Below are 22,209 nucleotides of genomic sequence, written 5' to 3' on the forward strand. Positions count from 1 at the left end.
GGAATTGTAAAATAACTGTTTAAGAAGTTAATGACAAGAGGGAAGAAGCTGTTGGAATGTCTGCTAGTTTTGCATTGTTCAATAGCGCCTATGTGAGGGAAGGAGCTGGAAGAATTGGTGACCAGGATGTGGAGGGCCCAAGAGGATTTTGTATGCTCTTGTCTTAGTTCTGGCAGCGTGCGAGTCTTCAAGGGTAGGTAGGGGAGTAACTGACAATTGTTTCAGCAGTCCTGATTGTCCGTTGCAGTCGGAGTTCGTCCTTTTTTATGGGAGCACCAAACCAGACTGTGATGGATGAACACAGGACTGATTTGATGACTGCTGGGTAGAACTGCCACAACAGCTCCTGTGGCGGGCCGTCCTTCCTCAGAAGCCGCAGGAAGTAAATCCTCTGCTGGGCCTTTTCGAGGATGGAGTTAATGTTGGTCTCCCACTTCAGGTCCTGAGAGACTGTAATTTCCAGGAACATGAAGGTTTTGATGGTTGACACAAGGCAGTATGAATGGTTGTTTGTCTATACAATATGCGCCGTGTGATTGGCCGGCAACCTCACCTCTCACCAAAAGTCAGCTGGAATAGACTGGAATTCACCAGCAAAAAGCAGAGACGTAATACTGAGGTCACCAAACCGAACCCCCTCAAAGCCTCGGCTGCGCCAAGTCCGTAAAGGAAATAAAGAACAGAATCGGTGACAGAGGGGCAGCCTTGGTGCAGTCCAACCTTCATCGAAATGAATGAATGAATCCGACTTACTCTCTGCAATGCCGATCAGACCCTGACACGGGTTCTACAGAGACTGAACAGCTTGTATTCAGGGGTCAGGTCCTGATTCCTCATAGGAATAAGAAATTGAGGAGGTCTTCGAAGTATTCTCCCCACCGACTCACAGCATCCTGAGTCAAGGTCAGCAGCGTCCCATCCCTACTACATACAGTACCAGCTTTCATTGTTATCGACTGCAAGTCCCCCAGCAGAATGGGGGAATCCTCAGAAGGAGCACACTCCAGCACGACGTCCAAGGACTCCAAAAAGGGTTGCTATGGGCACAAACAGTAGTCAGGACCCGTCCACCCACCCAAAGCATCTCTCACTGGGGGCCACTTCAGAGTGGAATAGAGTCCAAACCCTCTCAAGAGGACAGATTCAGGTACCTAAGCTGTGTATTGAGGCGAAACTGGCTATATGCATCTAGTTGGAACCTCTTGACTTTAGACACGAGCTCTGGTTCCTCATCCCTGAAGCCAGCTTCTGTACCTGGGGATAGGGCCGCCAAGGCATTGGGTCTGACAATGCACCCAACCCCCCTTGGACCCTCCCACAGGTGGTGAGCCCTTGGTAGGGAAACCCACATTGTCTTCTCGGCTTGTGCCCTCATACATCAGTCAAATGTAATTATTCAGACAGCATCAACATTCTACATATTCACAATACAATAAAAAAGCTGTATCATGAATTCTGCCTTCATGAAGATTATAATGCAACTTTCAACGTTTTGCAGTGGATCGCGCTGCATAGATCTCGCTTACAGTTGTTTCTAACGTAATATATAGTATATGGGTCATTCTAGAATTGGAGGGCATTTTCTGCAACACCCAAATAAATTTCTACTTGAGACCAAATGTATTTGTAGCTGCAGTTAAAGTGATTATTTAAAATACCAAAAGGTTTTTGGACACACCCTAAAATGGCTTTTTTTCTCTTGCCCCTCCCTCTCTGTGTCTGTGCCTGTCTAAAATCCCAGCCATGCCAGCTATTTCTAGCTGTCATTGTCTCTTTAGCATTCAGATTTTCGAAAACGCTATCTGCTAGTTCACGCTATGCTCCCGGAAGAAAAATAAAAAGTTCAAGTTTCATTGAACAAGAGGCACTACTGCCAAGCATTGCTTTGGCCTTGGTGTCAGGCTTCAGTACAACAGTGATCTTGGTTTTGTTTAGTTTTTTTTACATTTTTCACAGATGAAGACATTTGATCTCAATGGATCATTGCCATCTTCATGGACAAGTTTTTTAGCATAACACTTCACACCCTGTGTAGCTGGCATTAAAAAAAAAAAAAAAAAAAAAAAGAGGACATACAAGAGCCAGCTTCGAACGGGTGTTTGGGAGACAAGACCAAGACCGCCTCATGAGGAAAAGAAAAAAGACAGCACAGACACGTACAGCAAAATTTCTTCATGGACCATGACTATGCCGTGGATCCTGTACCAGCTATTGTCAACCTGGCACTAGACGAAAACAACTCTCTGAGAGGAAATTTGCCACCTGAGAGAGCAAGTTGAGAACCTGACATTGAAGCAAAGGTTCGGCATTCATTGTTTTGTGTCCCCAGATAAAGACATAGGCCTACTGTTCTTCACCAGGTAAGACAAGTTTAAAGTAACATGAGTAACATGCATAAAATTAATGCATCCAATGTTACTTTGAAGTTGCTTCATTGTGTGCAGGTGCATTGTCGTGGTGAAGCAGCTACTAGTTGTTGTTCCTTTACTCTCGTCTCTTCTCGCGCAGTGAACGAAGCAAAGGCAGCAGAATCTGTTTGTAAACGTGCTGGTTTGATCTTCTGCCCCACACTGAGAGGAAAACTTTGTAGTTTGTAGTTTGGGTTTGAAATATATCCTTTGTGACACAAGTCCTTAACTTTTCTGAGACACCTTGTATTGTCAATTGCTGTGATCATGGGTAGGTAGACCTTAAAGACTCTAAATTGTCCATAAAATGTGAGTGTGAATGGTTGTTTGTGTATAGTATCGTAAGTCCAGTCTTGTATTTTTCAATGTTGTCAGCCCTAATGGAGTGTGTCACCTAAACCAACTAAACCCTGTTACTCATATTAAAGACATAATAATATCAGTTTTTCTTTTCTCTTTATATAGCCATGTTTTTTCTTGACCAGTTAGCATACCAGTTTACAAAGATAGCATGTACTCGTGAGCAAAACCTCCAACATAACCCTGTTACTTGGAACCTTGTTAGTATAATTAGAGTGATACAGGACTCAAATTAAAATAGTGTTAAAATAAGATTTAACATTCTTGATTTGATTGTAAAGGATTAATTAGTTTTAGTTTTAAAATATATTTTTCAGGTGCCCATGTATTTGTACCAGGGTTGCGCCAAACACAGCAAAATATATGATATGACAAGTAAAATATCTATAGATACAAAAAGTGCACTGCTGATGGTTGAGCTGGATGAATTAAATTATATGATGGTTTATTTACAATTTTTTTAAAAAATATGATTAATGGACAACCAGTTCAGGGTGTACCCCGCCTCCTGCCCGATGACAACTGGGATAGGCTTCAGCACGCCCGCGACCCTAGTGAGGAGAAGCGGCTCAGAAAATGGATGGATGGATGATTAATGGATGGTCTGTTTATCAAAAATGTTGGATCACTAAATTCTCCTCCAATTCTGGAATGAGCCAAATATCTTAAGTAGCCACCTTAAATAGACATGTAACTGTTCTACAGCATTGTAAATAGGCCTCATAATAAGCCTATCCACAATTAATAAAACTCTGACAATGTTACTCAAGTGGCGTATGATCTCTGCGAAGGTAGACTTTATAATGTAATGTATTTTATAGTGATTTTGTATTGCACATGCTTTGATACAGGTTGTCGTGGCGGAACTATACCGCAAGTTCTCTCAGGGATCCTCCAGTGGATCCGCGCCTGGTTTTCCGGGTGTCCTTCGGCGGGCTTCTCACAGCCTCGAGCTGGTTTTACTCAACTCCTGTCCTGATATCACTCCGCTGGCATGGTGTTGAGGCTGACTTGATTATTGTGATGGTGGCAGGCGTCAGCCAGTGACTACACACTTCCGCCACTGCTTCCCATATTCACGTTTTGCGCCGTCTGGACTCTTGATGCCTCCCAGCAGAACTAAGCGACATCCTTACCGGGATTCCTTTCAAACCAATAACCATATGACATGCAAGTTCACTTGGAAACTCCGGAACCCGTTCGGTTCAAGCATCAAAACTTTTTCTCTAAGGACAACACCGTAAAGCGGCGAGTGGACTGTTGCTGCTCGGCGGGACCGTTGGTGTCTGTTTGACCGCTGGGTGCCTTGTGTTCACACCGCGGTCGTATTGTTGGCTTTCCGGTGGAGTTGTTGTTTGTAGCGGAGAGACGCTTCATTGTCAAAGCCGCTCATGTTAGCTCTTATTTGTGTTCTCGGGAGCTGTTTGTTTTGGAACTGTGTTGAGGAGGGACGAAGACGAGGTCACTCGCGAGCTCTCCGCCGTACGACTGCAAGGCTCGTTGCCCTTTAAAGCTCCCGGTTGTCGCTCACTTCAGAGGCTGTTGCCGGTCCGACCTCCGGGCTGCAGCCTCAGCTGGCCGGCTGCTTGGGACCGTTCGCTACGGAGGACAGAGAGGGGGTGGACGGTAGGTAGTGGCGGGGGCGGCGGGAGCTAGTGAAGGCAAGCTGGACGTTGGAGAAAAGTTCCTTCAAAATAGCAGCCACTCGGCCCAGTGATGGGGGACTTCGCCTCCCCCGCTGCCGGACCCAACGGCAGTATGTGCATCAACAGCAGCATGAACCCGGGCGCCGGGAACGCGGTGCCTGCCGGGGCCGCGGGCATACCTAAGCACAGCACGGTGGTGGAAAGGCTGAGGCAGCGGATAGAGGGCTGCCGGAGACACCACGTCAACTGCGAGAACAGGTACCAGCAAGCACACGCCGAGCAGCTGGAGATCGAGCGCAGGGAGACGGTCAGTCTGTATCAACGGACTCTGGAGCAAAGGGCCAAGAAGTCGGCGAGCGGGAGCGGCGGCAGTAAGCAGCCGCAGATCAAACAGCCGGACCCGGACTCGGCCTCTTCCACGGAACAGAGAACTAACACGCTTATAGCGGTAAGGACGCGCTCCCCGTGACAGCCAAAGACACCCCTCTCACTCACACACTTCCGTAGACCGTACACTCAACATCCATGGAGCACAAACAAGCACCTTAAGCGCTGCATGACTACTACAGGACTAACTTGTTCGCTCACAGTTGTAAGAGTTGACAAAGCGGTCACTCAGCAGCAGTAGTTGTTCGCCTCGCTTATACAAGAACTCCCAACTAAGTGCTTTTGTTTGCTAGGGTAACAGAATGCTTTATCATTAATATTTAACAGCGGAATCTTTGTCTTGTTCAGGACGTTTTAAAGTCACTACCAAGTGTTTTACTATGAGCCCTCAACTAACTTTTTGCACAGCCAAGCCACTTCTTCTTTCTTGGGTTAAGTGTGTGTTATTCTGCAAGTAGGCATCAGTGTTGTAATAATTGCTTCCCTACGCTCAGCAATGACAGTTTAGGCTACAGATTTGTGACATGCTTTCTAAATCAGCAGCCAGTCTCCCCAGTCCCAGTGTGTTTACATGGAATATTACAGTATATTGTTATGATTAAGTATTTAAACGGCACTTTGTGATTCAACAAGTACTAATTGAATGGTAGTAAGAAAAACAATTATTGATACTGGTACTTTACAATATTGATGACTGCAGAAATAAACACACACACGCACACGCACACGCACACACACACACACACACTTGGCTTAGAGGTAAATGCCACTTCTACGGTATGAGATACGGTATGAAGTTCTGTAAGCAGCTTATAATGCCAAGAAAATGTGTGTGTGATTCGATGCCCATATTATATAAAGATGTTCCAGAATGGTTAGTTTTTCTCCAAACACTACATCATATTTAACTGTAGTGAAATTAAAATAAGCACCGTTGTCTGACAATGTCACTATTAACCGTCAGTGATGTAATGCTCAGGCACCTGTTCATTAAGGACTAAGCAGACTTGAGATTGTTGCCAGAGTAGTAACAATATTTTCAATAATCCTTTGACAGAACAAATAATAGCTAGCAAGAGCAATTGAATCTTTTGGGAGCCGATTGAATGGCGACTCTGATTTCTGGTTGGGGGCAGTGGATGAATATGGTCATTACTATTATACTTGTGTACTTTGTGATTGTCACAGTCGTTTTGATTAGTAAAAAAAAAAAAAAAAAAAATCACACGAGAACATGTGTAATTGCATGTGGACATAAAGAGGGATAGAACAGACACAGACTAACAGTGTAGAATCCCTGTTTGCACTGTATCTCCTGTGGGCAGGCTCAGGTTTCCTGAGAAAAGACCAAAGGACTCATGTCTGGAATGTCAACAGTGTCTTTCCTTTTGTTGCTGCAATGAGCCCAGGTCCTCTCCTTTTGAGATGCAAAAGAAGAGTGTCTTTAATTTCTGAACCAGTTGTTGTTAAGGAGCCTAGCTCGAACTGTCGGATGTATTACTTGAGTGCAATGCAGGACCTTCCAGCAGCTCTTGTGGACCTTTAACTAAATGTCTGTTGGTAGATGGCTGGCTACAAAAGCTCTGAGAATGGAGGAGCTGCTCTGTTACAAACAATGACACTTCAAATGGAAACAGTGTATTCAACAACCGTGTGCTTTGGAGTGGCAAATCGTGAATCGTTAAGAAGAGGAAGGGAAATGAGAGAAGCATGTCCTATCCTTTTTCTATTTCATTGCTCTGAAGAGCAGAGCTGCAGCTAGGTGGCTGTATGTAGTCACAGCAGAAGCAGGCATTCTAGGAAAGCAAAGCTTGCTGTTGCTCCAGCCAAACCCATTGTGTACACACATGCAAACACAAATGCCCACACGGTTATGTTACAGTCTGTTCTTCAAAATACAATGTGTGGAGAAGGTGTGTTTCATGCATAATAGGTTCAAATCTAGGGTAGAGCAAACACAGTATATTAATTTGTGATGTAGCTGTTGATAGCCTGCCTTCTTGGTCAGGTCACCATTGCAAAATAGATGTTGTGTCTCAACTAGACTTTTACTTGGTAAAATAAAGGTAAGATGAATAAATAAAAGTAGCTGTTAATAGATCATGTTAAACAGTAATAATTGAGTGATGGCACTTTATTTTCCAGTTTATGATGTGAATTTATGGTTTAAATAATGTCTCCATTCAATTGAACGACATACATTATATTAAAATTTTTATGAGAACCAAGTGGGACGGTGGACGACTGGTTAGCACATCTGCCTCACAGTTTTGAGGACCAGGGTTCAAATCCCGGTCCTGCCAGTGTGGAGTTTGCATGTTCTCCCTGTACCTGCGTGGGTTTTCTCCGGGTACTCCAGTTGCCTCCCACATCCCCAAAACATGCATGGTAAAGCAAAGCAAATGTATTTGTATAGTGCATTTCACACACAAGGTAACTCAATGTGCTATACACGATTTAAAGCATTAAAAAAAAAAGCTTATAAACATTTAAAACAGGGGGAAAAAATACAATTAAAACAACGTACAGTGCAAGAAATATAATTTAAAAGTAGAAATGCTCTAAAAAGCATGGGGAAAATGAAGAGTTTTTAACCTGTACTTAAAAACATGCACACCGGGGTGCTGACATCATTTCTGTTGGAAACTTATTCCATTTGTGTGCAGCATAATAGCTAAATGCTGCTTCACCATGTTTGCTTTGGACTCTGTGCCCCACTATTTGACCTGAGTCTGTTGATCTCAGAGCCCTAGTGGGTTTATATCCCATTAGCATTTATTTCTTGTATTCAGGACCTAAACCGTTTAGTGATTTATAGGGCAGTAGCAGAACTTTAAAATATATTCTAAAGATGACTGGAAGCCAGTGTAAAGACTTTAGAATTGGACTAATATGCTATTACCTCTTTTTTCTGGTCAGAACCTGAGCTGCAGCATTCTGAATGAGCTGCAGCTGTTTAATGCTCTTTTGGGAGAGTCCAGTCAGAAGACCATTACAATAGTCAAGTCTACTTGATATAAAAGCATAGATTAGTTTCTCCTGGTCTGCTTGACACATGCAAGCCTTCACTCTGGATATTTTCTTCAGATGGTAGAAGGCAGTTTTAGTAATTGATTTGATATGACTGTTGAAAGTCAGGTTGGAATCTATGAGAACACCAAGGTTTCGGACTTGGTCTGTGGTTTTTAAAGAGAGTGACTCCAGGTATTTACTAACCGCAATCCTCTTTTCTTTAGTGCCAAAAACAATTATCTGTTTTGCTGTGGTTTAATTGTAGAACATTTTCGGTCATCCAGTTATTTATCTGTTTTAGAAAGTGACACAACACCTCAATTGAACTGTAGCCATCTACAGGTAGGTTGATTGAAGACTCTAAATTGCCCGTCGGTGTGAATGTGAGTGCGAATGGTTGCTTGTTTATACTGTATGTGCCCTGCGATTGGCTGGCGACCAGTTCAGGGTGTACCCCACCTCTCGCCCGAAGATAGCAAGGATATGCTCCTGCACGCCCGCGACCCTAGTGAGGAAAAGCGGAATAGAAAATGGATGCTGCTGTAAAAAATACATTTACCTTAAACTTTGAATTTTTAAATTTTTTTATTTTATTATTATTTTTTTTAATTCCATTTTGTATGTGCAATAATGTTGTATTGCGTTGTCGATCCAAGAGTTCAGTGCACATTTTCATGGTTCTCAGACACCCGCATATCAAGGCAGGGGAAAACGTCTAATTATGGAAAAAAAAGTGTGCTTGAGTCCCTTACAGTTGCACAGTGGGAATATTCACATTTAATGATTCAGCATAAGCAGCACCTGTGGGTTCCCTAACCTTCTCAGGGATACTGACAATTCTGGGTGAAAACTTAAAACATAAATTCCGTTTGTGTTTCCAAGAATAATTAGTTTTAAATGGTCGGGTTGAAATATGGCCTCGCCTGTGTGGAGTTTGCATGTTCTCCCAGTGGCTGTTGTATGCGTTTTCCCCGGGTACTCTGGTTTCCTTCTCCATCCCCAAAACATGCATGGTCTGTTGATTGAAGACTCTAAATTGCCCGTAGGTGTGAATGTGAGTGCGAATTGTTGTTTGTTTATATGTGCCCTGTGATTGGCTAGCGACCAGTTCAGGGTGTACCCCGTCTCTCTCCCGAAGATAGCTGGGATAGGCTCCAGCATGCTAGTGACTCCAGTGAGGATAAGTGGTATGGAAAATGGATGATCTGATCAGGAAATATTTGAGAAACTTAAGGCCAGGTTTCTGCCACTGAGCTCTGTATCTTTTATTATTAGTATGAGTATAAATCCATTGTATACAAGTGTTTTTTCCTGAAACTTACTTTTGTGTCTCTGGTAATGTGTAAGGCATTGGTTTAGTAGGTGAATGAGAAATGGCCGAAAGAGCTCATGTAGCATGCGCTATTATATTATCGTAGGGCACCACAACAAACAGGATTTAGCTGCAATTTGTAACAATTTTGTTATTATGGAAACAAAATCGCCGGCACGGTGAACGACTGGTTAGCACATCTGCCTCACAGTCCTGGGGACCGGGGTTCGAATCCCGGCCCCGCCTGTGTGGAGTTTGCATGTTCTCCCCGTGTCTGGGTGGGTTTTCTCCGGGCACTCCGGTTTCCTCCCACATCCCCGAAACATGCGTGGTAGGTTGACTGAAGACTCTAAATTGCCCGTAGGTGTGAATGTGAGTGTGAATGGTAGTTTGTTTATATATCCCCTGCGATTGGCTGGCAACTGGTTCAGGGTGTACCCCGCCTCCCGCCCGAAGATAGCTGGGATAGGCTCCAGAGGCCCGCGACCCTAGTGAGGATAAGCGGTAAAAGAATCACACATCAAGTCCTAAAGAGATGAAAAGTAAAATGGTCAAATTCAATTTTGTGTCCTTGACGCAGCACATTTAAAGTTTATGACCGTAAATTTGTTGTGGCAGGAAAGTTCTAGTAAAGGTGGAAACTACTGAATAAATACAGGAATGAATGAAGTTCTCGCAAAAAAGTCATTGATCTTTAAGACCTACTCTCATTCAATTTTGATTAACCGTGAAAATATCATTCAGCATTCACGTTGTCACAATACCAAAATTCTGACTTTGACACTATACGTGTTCAAGATTAGATTACATTAGATTTCGTTTTTTCAGAGAAACAATTTCTTTCCAGTAAAGAGAAAATCTTACCTTTTTGACAATTTCATTTGTCACTACAGCCTTCGTCAGAGCTCTTCCTACTCTACCCTCCCCGCCCCGTTGCCGTTAAAGAATGATGTCCCTCGTCCCTGTTAGTGGTATTGTCTCCACACTTCCATATCTCTATTGCCTCCTTTATCCATTGTTTGTATTTATTGGTTTCTGAAGTAATGACCTTCCAATTTTCCCAGTCCATGATGGATAAAGGAGGCAATAGAGATATGGAAGTGTGGAGACAACACCATACGGTGTGTTGGGAAATTCAATCTGATGCCTTCACTCTACTCTTAGGGTGTAAATTACAACAGCACTCCGAGTTTTTCGTACAGTCCGGAGTGTAGCAGAGGGCGCTCTGTAGATATTTCCGAACACACCCTATCACGTCTTTTGTCTTTCATGTTGAATTCTGGGTAACGCAGTAATGATACCCATTTGTAGTGCTGAATGGGATGTCAGGTAGATATGAACGGTCACAAACTTATAATTCCTACACCATTTACCTGATTTGTATGTACTGTAAATACCCTCATATTAAAGTTGTGAGTCTGCAGTTAAAGCTCATCTTGTTTGTTTCAATTTAAATGCATTCTGGTGGTGTTTAGAGTGAAAAACATAATAGTGTCCATGTCACATGAATGAAAAGATGACATTTATTGAGTGAACTTTGTGCATGAGCTATTGATGTTTGAATATCTTCAGGTAGATAATAGTAATACATATAATTATCACTCCTCTACCCCAATTGACTTATTGACTTAAAGACTTATTTATAAACTTGAGCTTTTATTTAGGAGAGTAACAATTATATCAGTGTTTTACAACCTTTGTTGAGCCAAGGTACCTATTTTACATTAGAAAAACCTCACGGTACACCACCAAACAAAAATATAAAGGATATAAATACTGAAATAATGATCTTGTCTCAATTTAGTCACAAATGTATTTGGTGTCAAATCTGGGCTTCTTTAGTTGAACATAAACTGATATATTTGCAGGAAGCCATGACTTAATCTTAATCTATCTATCTATCTATCTATCTATCTATCTATCTATCTATCTATCTATCTATCTATCTATCTATCTATCTATCTATCTATCTATCTATCTATCTATCTATCTATCTATCTATCTATCTATCTATCTATCTATCTATCTATCTATCTATCTATCTATCTATCTATCTATCTATCTATCTATCTATCTATCTATCTATCTATCTATCTATCTATCTTCACAATAAAGTGATATTTTGGTTTCTATAGAAAGGCAATACATTTAAAAAATATTTTGTTTTTCATTTTCCAACAGTGTTTAAGACCAGAAAGCTTTGGCTGGATTACCCCTATGGGATGTGATGTCTTATTTATCATATGCTTCATTGCTTTAGCCAACGACTTAACAGCTAACATGTTTCCTAGTAATAGTCAACTTTCAATAGTGTTTTATAACCAGACTGGTTTGTGCTCAACTCCCTTATTGTGATCCGAATTAAAGGTCCTGTATTTTGGCTATTTAGACCTCCATAGAATGACTCGCTAACATGGACTTATTATTAAAGTGTCAATTTCATTTAAAAAAAATAAAATAACACATTGGTTTTGTCATACGATTGCCCAGAAAAGGTCCCTCTGACAGCTACTTCTGTTTGACCCAGTTTTAGTATCCGCTTTGTCCATATTTGGCTAAGACCTCCCCCTTTCCTTTGATTGGTTGCCGCTGTGTAGAAGACCCACTTGTGAGCGTACATGTGTTTGTTATGTTGACAGCGCTGGCTCGGGAGCGGAGAGATAGGCAGAGACCTTCGCTAGTGACGTAGATAAGTCCGAGACATTCGCATGACCTGATTTCAGGTCTCTTGGCAGAGGGCGCTCTGATGTCTGGGACTCAGGAATGTGTGGACGATTTTAATTTACATTTCACATGTTTACTGAGGTACCATTGAGACAATATATTCATCCAAAATACTAGAAAAAGTTGGTTTGGCAAAATATGTCCCCTTTAAAGCATTCACAAAGATTAAAAGTGACCTATCCCTTTTGAACATGTTTCTCAACCAACAGGCCACAGTGTTTTTTTTAGAAGCACAATCGTAACATGTACCTTTGTTCGACATAACATGCAGTCAGATCTGATTACCTACTCGCCAGCCAGAATACAGCTGTGAGGATGATGTGCACTGTGTGGGGCGCGTTAGTCCCAAAAACATTGTGACCTAGGACAACCTGTTTTTGGTTGTATTCGATCCTTGGCGTCCACCTCGCAAAGGAATGTCTTTCTATCTCTCTCACACACACACACACACACACACACACACACACACACACACACTTTCTCTCTCGTAGCGTTGTCTCGTAGCTCAACTCCTAGCAGCCTAGGCCAGAGTGTGGGCGGCTGAGTTTTCATGAATCTGAGTGAGGCCTTCCTCCTTCCCTCCCTCCCTTCCTCTCCTCCCTCTTTCCCCTGTGTTCACCACTTCTCTGGGTTCAGCTTTAGTAAAGCACTAATGTAGTATCGATGATCTTGGTGGCAAGAGCATAGTTAATGTCAGCTGGGACTGTTGCCCGAGTGCTATATTTAAACTACTGAGCTGACACTCAACAGTATGCACAAGCATGCACGTCAATTTACACCCGTGACATCACTGCATGTGGTTTGGACTACACACTATTTCACTGCTCCCTACTTTTTTCTTTGAGAGTTGTACTGTTCATCTATTTGTCTTTGCTTTTTTTAGTGTGGTGCCCTTTTTGTATAACTTTTTACCACTCTTATGTCTTCATTAGCGTCCTCTCACCCTTGCCCCTCAGTTCCTCTGCACACACAGTGGTTGTTTTTAATCTGGGGTGGCTGCAAACCACATTCCCTCCTCCCACGCTTGTTCACATGTTCTACAGGAACACACACACAGTGCAGGCCTTTACAGTTATCCCTTCTTTGAGAGTGTTGGAGCAACACCTCATTACGTTGTGTTAATTGAATGTAATCCATGAAAAACAAATGTGTCACTACAGTAATATGAAATAGCAATGCTATTTGTGTGTGTGCGTTGTACCCTTTGTTTATGTACACCATTAAGGGCCTGTATAAATCCTTGTTCATGTGATAGACCGTGTATGTTTGTTCCGTATAAGACTGCACAATTATGATCAAAGTGACAATTACGATTATTTTGATCAATATTATAATCAAAATTATTAATTATTCCTCATGTTAGGGAAAAAAAATATTCCTCATGTTAGGGAAAACATCTACTTTATACAGTGCTTTTCAACAAACAATATGCAAGCAGTTTTCAGTGCAAAATAAAACTGAATAAGAATAAATGATAGATGATAAAAATAAATTACCCAAGAATTTCAGATTTACCAAATCACAGAGTGCAACTCAATGGAACCAAATACAGTTTATACATAAAAGGCACACAGGGCACATAAAGCTTCAAGCAGCGACTTTTCATTTGAAACTCCCCGTCAATATAGTGAATTGTCAAGGACGGTTACAGGTCCATTTTTCTGCTTGACCATAGGTCAGTCGTGGATGCATAGAACTCTACAGTTCCTCCTTTACTCATGGCATTTTTTATTCAGTGTAAGTAATGCCACTTTGGAGAAGTAATTCAGAGAGGGGATCATGTATTTGTTGTCCTGTGTTTCGACCATTTTTCTGCCACTTTTTTTTTCTCTCCAGATGGTTGAACAGTTGTGTTACCTTGCATGACTCTAGACTGCACTCTTTACATATGACTTCTTGTTGAACATCACTTGCCCTGAATCGAAAAACATGTCCAGAAAACGGATGTCGATCCCTTTTCAAGACACTAACTCCTCAACATGATGCTCCCCATTTCCAATCTTTGCTGTACTTTCTTCTCTCGGCATGATTCACTCTTATCAGTCCACCAAGTGACTTTAGGGCGTCCGCTGCAGGCAGGGTGCACTCACTTTTTTTTTTTAGGCAGCTTAATGAAGCCTTAATCATGTGTTCCCCCAAGGTGGATGACTGACTACTGGAAGAGCCCGCATTTTAAATGTAAAAGTCGCTAATGATCAGTTTAATTTAATAGTGGCAACCAAACTCGTGATCAAGATTAAAATTCGATTAATTGTGCATATAGTTCAGGTGTTTTGTTACTCTGACATTCTGGACAAATTTGCTTCCTACTTGACAGGGTAAAAAAAAAAGAAAAATAAAAGGTGATGTAACACAGTGGTAAACATGACCCTGTCCCAGCTTTTTTGTAACGTGTTCTAAGTTAATGATTATTTGCTAAAAACAATAAAGTTTATCAGTTTGAAGATTAAATATCTTGTCTTTGTAGTGTATTCAATTACATATAGGTTGAACATGATTTGCAAATCATTGTATTCTGTTTTTATTTGTTTAACACAATGTCCCAACTTCATTGGAATTGGGGTTGGAAGAAGGGTTTTCCAGAATTTTGAGGTCAACTTTGGGGAGGTGTATTTTACATGGCTGTGCATTATACACGAGAAATTACGGTAATTAAATTACTTTACACACACCAAAACCTTAGCGTATGATTCGACAGAACGCCGGCATGTTTACATACAACTGTTAGTGCTAGCACTAGCTTGTTAGGGTACATTATTTTTTGTTGCCTGCTTGCGAGCCGTATCGTATTAAAAGTACGTGACCATACCTCAAGCAATCCTCGAATGAAAGTCCTCTCCCGAGCACCGATGACTACACACGTGTTTTTCCCCATTTTCTTCTTGTAATGCACTCTGTGCGATCAATTGTTTTTGTCGTCGCCATGGTAACAAGTGTATACGGTGGCGTTTGAGTTGACAAGATAAAGCCCAGTGATCGTAAAAGATGGGATGCGGTGGTATCGCATCCCATCTTACAATATTTCATTGCAGTAGTCTGACATAGTGCAATCGTGAAAGACCAATTGACTGTCTGTTGTCGTACTAGAGCGGAGACAAATTCAAATTCCTTGTGTGTTTTTTGGACATACTTGGCAAATAAAGATGATTCTGTTTCTGATAAGGCTAAAAATAAACTAGCTTTTGGATTCAAATATACTGTACACGATGGTGATGCACAGTAAATGTATTTTGCAGAGCCGATCAATGACGTCATTGATCACATCAGCGAATTATGACATTCAAGCTGATCTGCATAAAATGCTAATTATTGGCCGATACCGATCAAGCTGATCAGATCGGTGCAAAGTCTAATACATACATACATTTTCCATACCACTTATCCTCACTAGGGTCGCGGGCGTGCTGGAGCCTATCCCAGCTATCTTCGGGCGAGAGGCAGGGTACACCCCGAACCAGTCGCCAGCCAATCGCAGGCCACATATAAACAAACAACCATTCGCGCTCACATTCACACCTACAGGCAATTTAGAGTCTTCAAGTAACCTACCGTGCATGTTTTTGGGATGTAGGATGAAACTGCAGTACCCGGAGAAAACCCACACAGGCACGGGCAGAACATGCAAACTCCACACAGGTGAGGCTGGATTTAAACCCGGGTCGTCAGAACTGTGAGGCGGATGCACTAACCAGTCGTTCACCGTGCCACTATTTTTATTATTATAATATATTCAAATTATATTTGGAGGTAATTTGTTTAAATGTGTCACATTTGCTAACCTGTCACTCTTTGAATACTTTATATATTTGACATTGCAGTTCAGTGAGGTGTTTGTGCTTATTGGAGACGTTCCCGCGCCTGGAGTGTGTCACCTTATAGCAAGCTTTGCAGCCAGACTTCAGGGTATCTTTCGGCTTGCCCTGACTGTCGGTTGAGTTAAGCATGTGTATTTCTGTGCCTGTTTTTTCTTCACGTGCTGCAGACTGTCCGCAGGGCAGTGGGAGCTTGTGGCCATCTCTCTCTCTCTCTCTCTCTCTCTCTCTCTCCCTCTCCCTCTCCCTCCAAACACATGCTTTGGGGAGTGAGGAAGGCCCTGCCCACTACAGAGACAGCCGTGGCTGCAGATGCACAGACTGCTTCCTGCAGTCAACTCTGTCACAGTCACTCTCAAAGTACCAGTACTAAAAAAAAAATTTTTATTTTTTATTTTTGACTGCGAGGTATCGCAATACTTTTCTACTACAGTACAGGTAGAGTGTACTGTACAACCCTAATCCAAATATATTATTATTAATCCATTTATCCGTATTAATCCATTCTTTTTTGTGCTCGCAGTTACTTTTAGCAGTTTCCATTTTTCCATTATTGATACCGGATAGAGGCGAGGTCTTTGTTCCTGTCATTCTTCATCCACTCAAACACACACACAAGAATATGATAATGGGATAATATGGATTAGGTTGTTATCATGAATGCTAAGGTTACCACATGTGTGTCTGTGTATGTGCACTTGAGGAAGAAATATTGATAGTGAGATGATGATTTCTATACTTGTCACATCCTACAAATGAGCGGAAAAATACAATGAGTAACATTGTCAACATACAGTGACAGTTATTTTGTTCATCATTGTTTTGGCTGTTTTAGATGTGCAGCAGCAGCCGACTGTTTTGGAGTGGAAATCTCTTTGCATTCACAATTTGGTGTTGCACTTCCATGTAGCACCTTCTTACATTCCACAAGTTATTCAATACTTGAATAATCAAATTCAACTGCTCGGTATTGTTTACATCTGCATTGCAATGCATCCAATTATCGATTATTTCTGCTATCCTCAATAATCATCCCTTGCCGTGTCTAATACTCAAGCAGTGGAAAAGGGCTTTTACTCAATGTCACCTTCACTTTAATTTAAATTTAAATTGATAATTGAAGAGCACCAATTGGTGGGTCAAGTGGAAAAGTGGTCCAACATTTGTAACATTACTGGTTGAATTTACAGTTTTCTGTCCACACTGTTGAAGTATTTTTGATCAAGACACTGAAACCTTAATTTGTCTTGATGAAATGTCTTCAGTGTATGAATAAGCCTCTTACATCTTTGACAATATACATCGTGTGACTGAGTCATCCACATTATAGAATTGGTTTCAGTAGTTAAAAATACTATGTACAAAGTTCAAAAGAAGGAAGTGGACAGCTCTTGAGACAAAACAAGGATAAACATATTTAAGGGTGGTGTTCGTCGCTGTCCAGCCAGCCACCGTCACCGTCCTTATTGGGTCATCAGGTACGTTTATCACCTCGCTCATGTTTTTAATATAATGTACATTCCAAAAAATACAATAAAAAAACACTAGCAATGGCTGAGATTGGCTTGTTTACTGTTCACGTTCGTACAATGCATGCATTTATGAGGGTCCCGGCTTTGGTCAGAGACGCGAGGATGAGAGAGGAGTGAAGTGAGGCTACTTTCAAATTTTGCTTGCAGTTTGAAAACAAACACCACCTTTAAATGAAAACAACTAATTAACAACGATGGTTTCGCTTTGTGTTTTTGACAAGTTTTGCACAACAATCACTGTTGACACGACATGCAAAAACTGAAAATGCTGCATACCAGTACAGGAGGCAGGATGCATGTACACTGCTTGTGTAGAACGCCTTGTGACAAACCTTCTTCATGTATACTGTATGTGACAAGTATGCTGGAAACTGTAGCTGTGCACTAAATGGATAAATGTGGGAATGGCTGTATTAGAACATACAAACCGCTTGAAAACACTGAGCTTGATTCAGAAGCTGCAGAGGTGCTTAGGGCAAAACACCGAGATTTATTAGTCTTTTTCTGTCTTTTCTTTTGGTCTGCAGCACTGCTTTAAGTTCAGTGTTAAGACACACTGTTGTATTGAGAGTGAAGTTGAGTTTGTCACAGGTTGGTTGCTCCAAGAAATACATCATTGCAACCTGCTTACAGGAAGCTGCAGCACAGCATATTTCAGAGATGGTCGATATTTCAGAGGAGCGTGACTCTGCACATCTAGAATGGCGATAGAAAAACACAGATCAGAATGGCACAGCTTCACTCTGCAAAGCCAGTCATGTCCATGGCTAAACTTAATCCATGGGAATGCATTACAAACTTGCACGTATTTAGTCACGTATAATATTTTGTTTCTTGAGGTAAGAGTTCATTTAATACAGATAGTTCCAGAAGTAACTGGACAATGACAACTTTTAAGACACCATTTTTAGGGCACTTTTTTAATGGGCTCACTGTTCTGTGTGTAAAGGTACCAAGGTGGGATACGGAGTTGAAGTCTACCCGCGAACATGCTATCTTCCCTGGTATTATCAGGGACGGAACATCACCAGCTGCAACCAATGTGTAACTTTTAACAACACAGACACACTGAATATGCCCTTTAGTGTCGAAAGGAATTGCCAAATAAATAACAAGCACATTCAAATTGACTTTATTTACTTCAGATGCTTTTGCATTGATCTTCATGAGGAACAAAAAAAAAATATATAAAATGTCTTTAAATTCGTACATTAAAAACAAAAAAACCCTCACAAATATGACTTTTTATGTCCTTGGTTTTGGATTCTATTTTACAATACTTTTTTTGGGAGAATCATTTGGAATGTTATGCTTGTTCCATTGCCAGTGTCACATTGAGTGCTGTAATGTTGCCTTGAGGAGTCGTGCTTTAGCAGAGATCTGTGTGGATCTCAACTTGCCACAACTAATGTGAAGTTGTTCTTCTTTATACTACAAAAAAAGAGACTGAATCAACAGCACTTCTACAGGTTTCAGTCAAGTACTGCTGTCGTATTTTTTAAATCAACAATCAAAACCACACAATTGACAGAATATTACATGATCAAGTAATCTATTATGTACATACATAGTCTGGATCATCACCTCTCCTACCCCCCCCATTCTTCAAACCCTTTGTATTTCTCCCAGAATTCTCCTTCTTTACCTTTTGCTTCAGCTTCTGTGTTCTCATCATCGTTTCATTCCATTTGACCTTTGATTTCCTTTTTTGTAATCTGCCCGATCACTCAGACACACCCATGATTCTCTTTCACTCTTCTCTCCTTCATCCCTCCCTCCATCTCTTGCTTCTTGTCTTGGTTGATCCCAGGTTCAGTCTCAGCCAGGAGGCTTAGCACTCTAAAGCTTTCTCAGCGCAGGTTCATTGCAACGAGAAATCCTTTGCTAAGAGGGAATTACCTACCACATAGACTCCAGCAGCATGGACACAGACACAAAAGCTGTACATGGGCTAAGGCTCTAGTATATGATACTAATATACACACAACATTCACACACAACTTTTGAGAGTATATAGGGAGTCTCCTTTTTAATGCTGCATATACGTTGTATAATGTTGTTTTAATGCTGAGTGATATGCTAAGAGATAGCATCTGCCTCTTCTCTCCTTTGATTAATGACATTTGTTGTACGGTCTAGTGCTGACCGCCCCAGCATGCACGCACGCACAAGTGCACTCACACACATACGCACACACACATACACACACACACACACCTGCCTATTGAGCCGGCGTCATGAATTTTTTATGAATGTTTGTATCTGCAAGTGTGTGTGTGTGTGTGTGTGCGTGCGTGTGTGTGTGTGTATGAGGCCCTCAGCTACATCAATAGCCATTAGAGCAGTAGCAAGATAATTGTGCCACAGTGGCTGCAGTGAGAGGGAAAGAAAACGCATTATCTGATAATACTGCAGAGTGCAATACAGTGAAGCGCATCGAGTGAGAACACAGGGGTGGTCTGTGAGACGATCTGTGTGTTAAAACAGCAAGCAGCCTTTTCTGCTGTTGGGTACTGCAGACCCAAATTACACTACAAGTCAAAATCTGACTGAAAGAAGACAATCTTTAAATACTGCCCCCTTTCGCCACAGTGAGATTTGTACATAATTGTTTGTTGAAGTTTGATCTGTCAACTTCTTCCAGTGAGGGAGATTATGGGATGTATATTATGGGAATAGAAACAGAGACTGTATTCCCTTGAAAGTGTGTAGTTTACTTGGGCACACATTGTTTTTTTTAGCAGTTTGTAAAGGTTTTTGCATTATGTCCTCAAATTATGACTGACACGAAAGCCTTTAGTTATTTACGTATTGCCTCTCTGATGGAGACAAGCTCATATCCTGCCAATAAATCCACTCAGAAATAGGGATGAGCTTTTGACTAAATTTCCCTGGCTGATTTTGGGGAAAATTTACGATTATCCGTAATTGAAGTCGCACAAAAGTTGTTTTTGTGTTTAGTTTCTAAATACAATAAGTATGTTTGAAGGTAAATGCTTAAAAAATGTGGAAAGACAGAAAAATGTAGTACTCTATTGTTGAGATACAGTATAGCTGAAAACTCTTATTCACCATCTCAATTAGCCAGATTTTCTTTGGGGCGGGGCTAAAATTGGTTTGCACTGATGTCACCAGGGAATAACATGAGTCAGCCCTCCCCTACTATATACAGGGGCTGAAATAAGTATTTAACACGTCACCATTTTTTCTCATTAAATATATTTCCAAAGGTGCTATTGACATGAAAATTTCACCAGATGTTGGGAACAACCCAAGTAATCCATACATACAAAGAATGTAGAACAAATAAAATCAGAAATTACGTTGTGTGTAATAATGTGAAATGACACAGGGAAAAGGTATTGAACACGCCAACTGGTATTTATTTAATACTTTGTACAAAAGCCTTTGTTTGCAATGACGGCTTCAAGACGCCTCCTGTATGGAGAAACTAATCGCATGCATTGCGGTTGTGTGATTTTGGCCCATTCCTCCACACAAGCAGTCTTCAAATCTTGAAGGTTCCGTGTGCTTTCCATAGATTTTTGATTGGATTAAAGTCAGGCAAATATGTGGTGGTATGATTGGCTTTCCACTTACGTATTATGGCTCCAAAAAGTCACTGGAACGTTCAGAAGCTTAGATATGTGCCTGTAACCAATGCTTTTGTTATGTTTGCAACAATTAGTTAGTCTGTCTTCAGCACCTAAAGCAGACACGCCCACATAGTCCTGCAGCTCGAGGGAGAATATAATTTTTCATAATTTCAGAGCTTTATTATAGATAAATGTTCGGGCTGCACAATTATCCATCCATTGATCGCAATGAAAAAAATGTCGGGAGTAAATAGCAACTGTCGAGTTCTATGCATTTTGTGACTGTGCACGACTGACCAATAGTCAAATAGAACAAATGAGACGTACCCGTGCTTGACACTTCACTATATTGACGGGGATTTTCAAATGAAAAGTCAGTGCTTACAACCTAATGTGATTGTCTAATACATGGTTATTTATTTATTTATTTATGTGTTTGTTTGTTTGTCCCTTCAAATAATATTTTCATTCAAATAGCTACCAAGCAAGCTCGTATACTGTAGGTACAACAACAAAAAAAGTCTTTCATCAGGGCGCCGATTTGACTTTATGACACATAGTGTATCAAAATGCTACCTTTTGAATTGGAAGGTCTGGACTGGAGTGGAGTAGACCACCATCTTTCCGGTCCTCCTAACGTTAACATGACCTATTAATTTGTAATACATTGTCCATATTAACATGTAACTTATATGGCTTTTTCGTCCAACATTTGATCAGTTTGATTGTTCGTGTGTGAGCCATGGCATATGGTGCATTCAAGCGTAGCTCGGAAATGTCATACTATGAAAAAAGGATTTTAATTGTTTTAATCGCTGTTTAATTGAATACACTACAAAGACAAGATATTTAACGTTCAAACTGATAAACTTGATTGTTTTTAGCAAATAATCATTAACTTAGAATTTTATGGCTGCAACACATTCCAAAAAAGTTGGGACAGGTGGGAAAAAAGAGTGAGAAAGTTGAGGAATGCTCATCAAGCACCTGTTTGGAACATCCCACAGGTGAACAGGCTAATTGGGAACAGGTGGGTGCCATGATTGGATAGAATAGGAGCGTCCCTGACTTGCTCAGTCATTCACAAGCAAAGATGGGGCGAGGTTCACCTCTTTGTGAACAAGTGCGTGAGAAAATAGTCGAACAGTTTAAGGACCATGTTCCTCAATGTACAATTGCAAGGAGTTTAGGGATTTCATCATCTACGGTCCCTAATATTATCAAAAGGTTCAGAGAATCTGGAGAAATCACTGCACGTAAGCGGCAAGGCCGAAAACCAACATTGAATGCCCGTGACCGTCGATCCCTCAGGCGGCACAGCATCAAAAACTGACATCATTGTGTAAAGGATGTCACCACATGGGCTCAGGAACACTTCAGAAAACCAATGTCAGTAAATACAGTTTGGCTCTACATCTGT

At 41.2% G+C, this 22,209-nt stretch overlaps 1 protein-coding gene across 2 annotated transcripts in view; it reads left to right on the plus strand.

Annotated features, from left to right (window-relative positions):
* The first annotated feature begins 3,756 nt into the window (after positions 1–3,756).
* The window catches only part of maml3 (mastermind-like transcriptional coactivator 3), a 141,132-nt gene continuing 122,679 nt past the window's right edge, over positions 3,757–22,209 (plus strand). For both annotated transcript variants that reach the window (XM_061679345.1, XM_061679346.1), the window contains exon 1: positions 3,757–4,862. In XM_061679345.1, the coding sequence (XP_061535329.1) occupies positions 4,485–4,862 (378 nt within the window). In that variant the 5' untranslated portion in view covers positions 3,757–4,484. The remainder of the gene's footprint in view (positions 4,863–22,209) is intronic.

Source organism: Phycodurus eques, chromosome 6 (genome assembly GCF_024500275.1).
Source record: "Phycodurus eques isolate BA_2022a chromosome 6, UOR_Pequ_1.1, whole genome shotgun sequence".
NCBI lineage: Eukaryota > Metazoa > Chordata > Actinopteri > Syngnathiformes > Syngnathidae > Phycodurus > Phycodurus eques.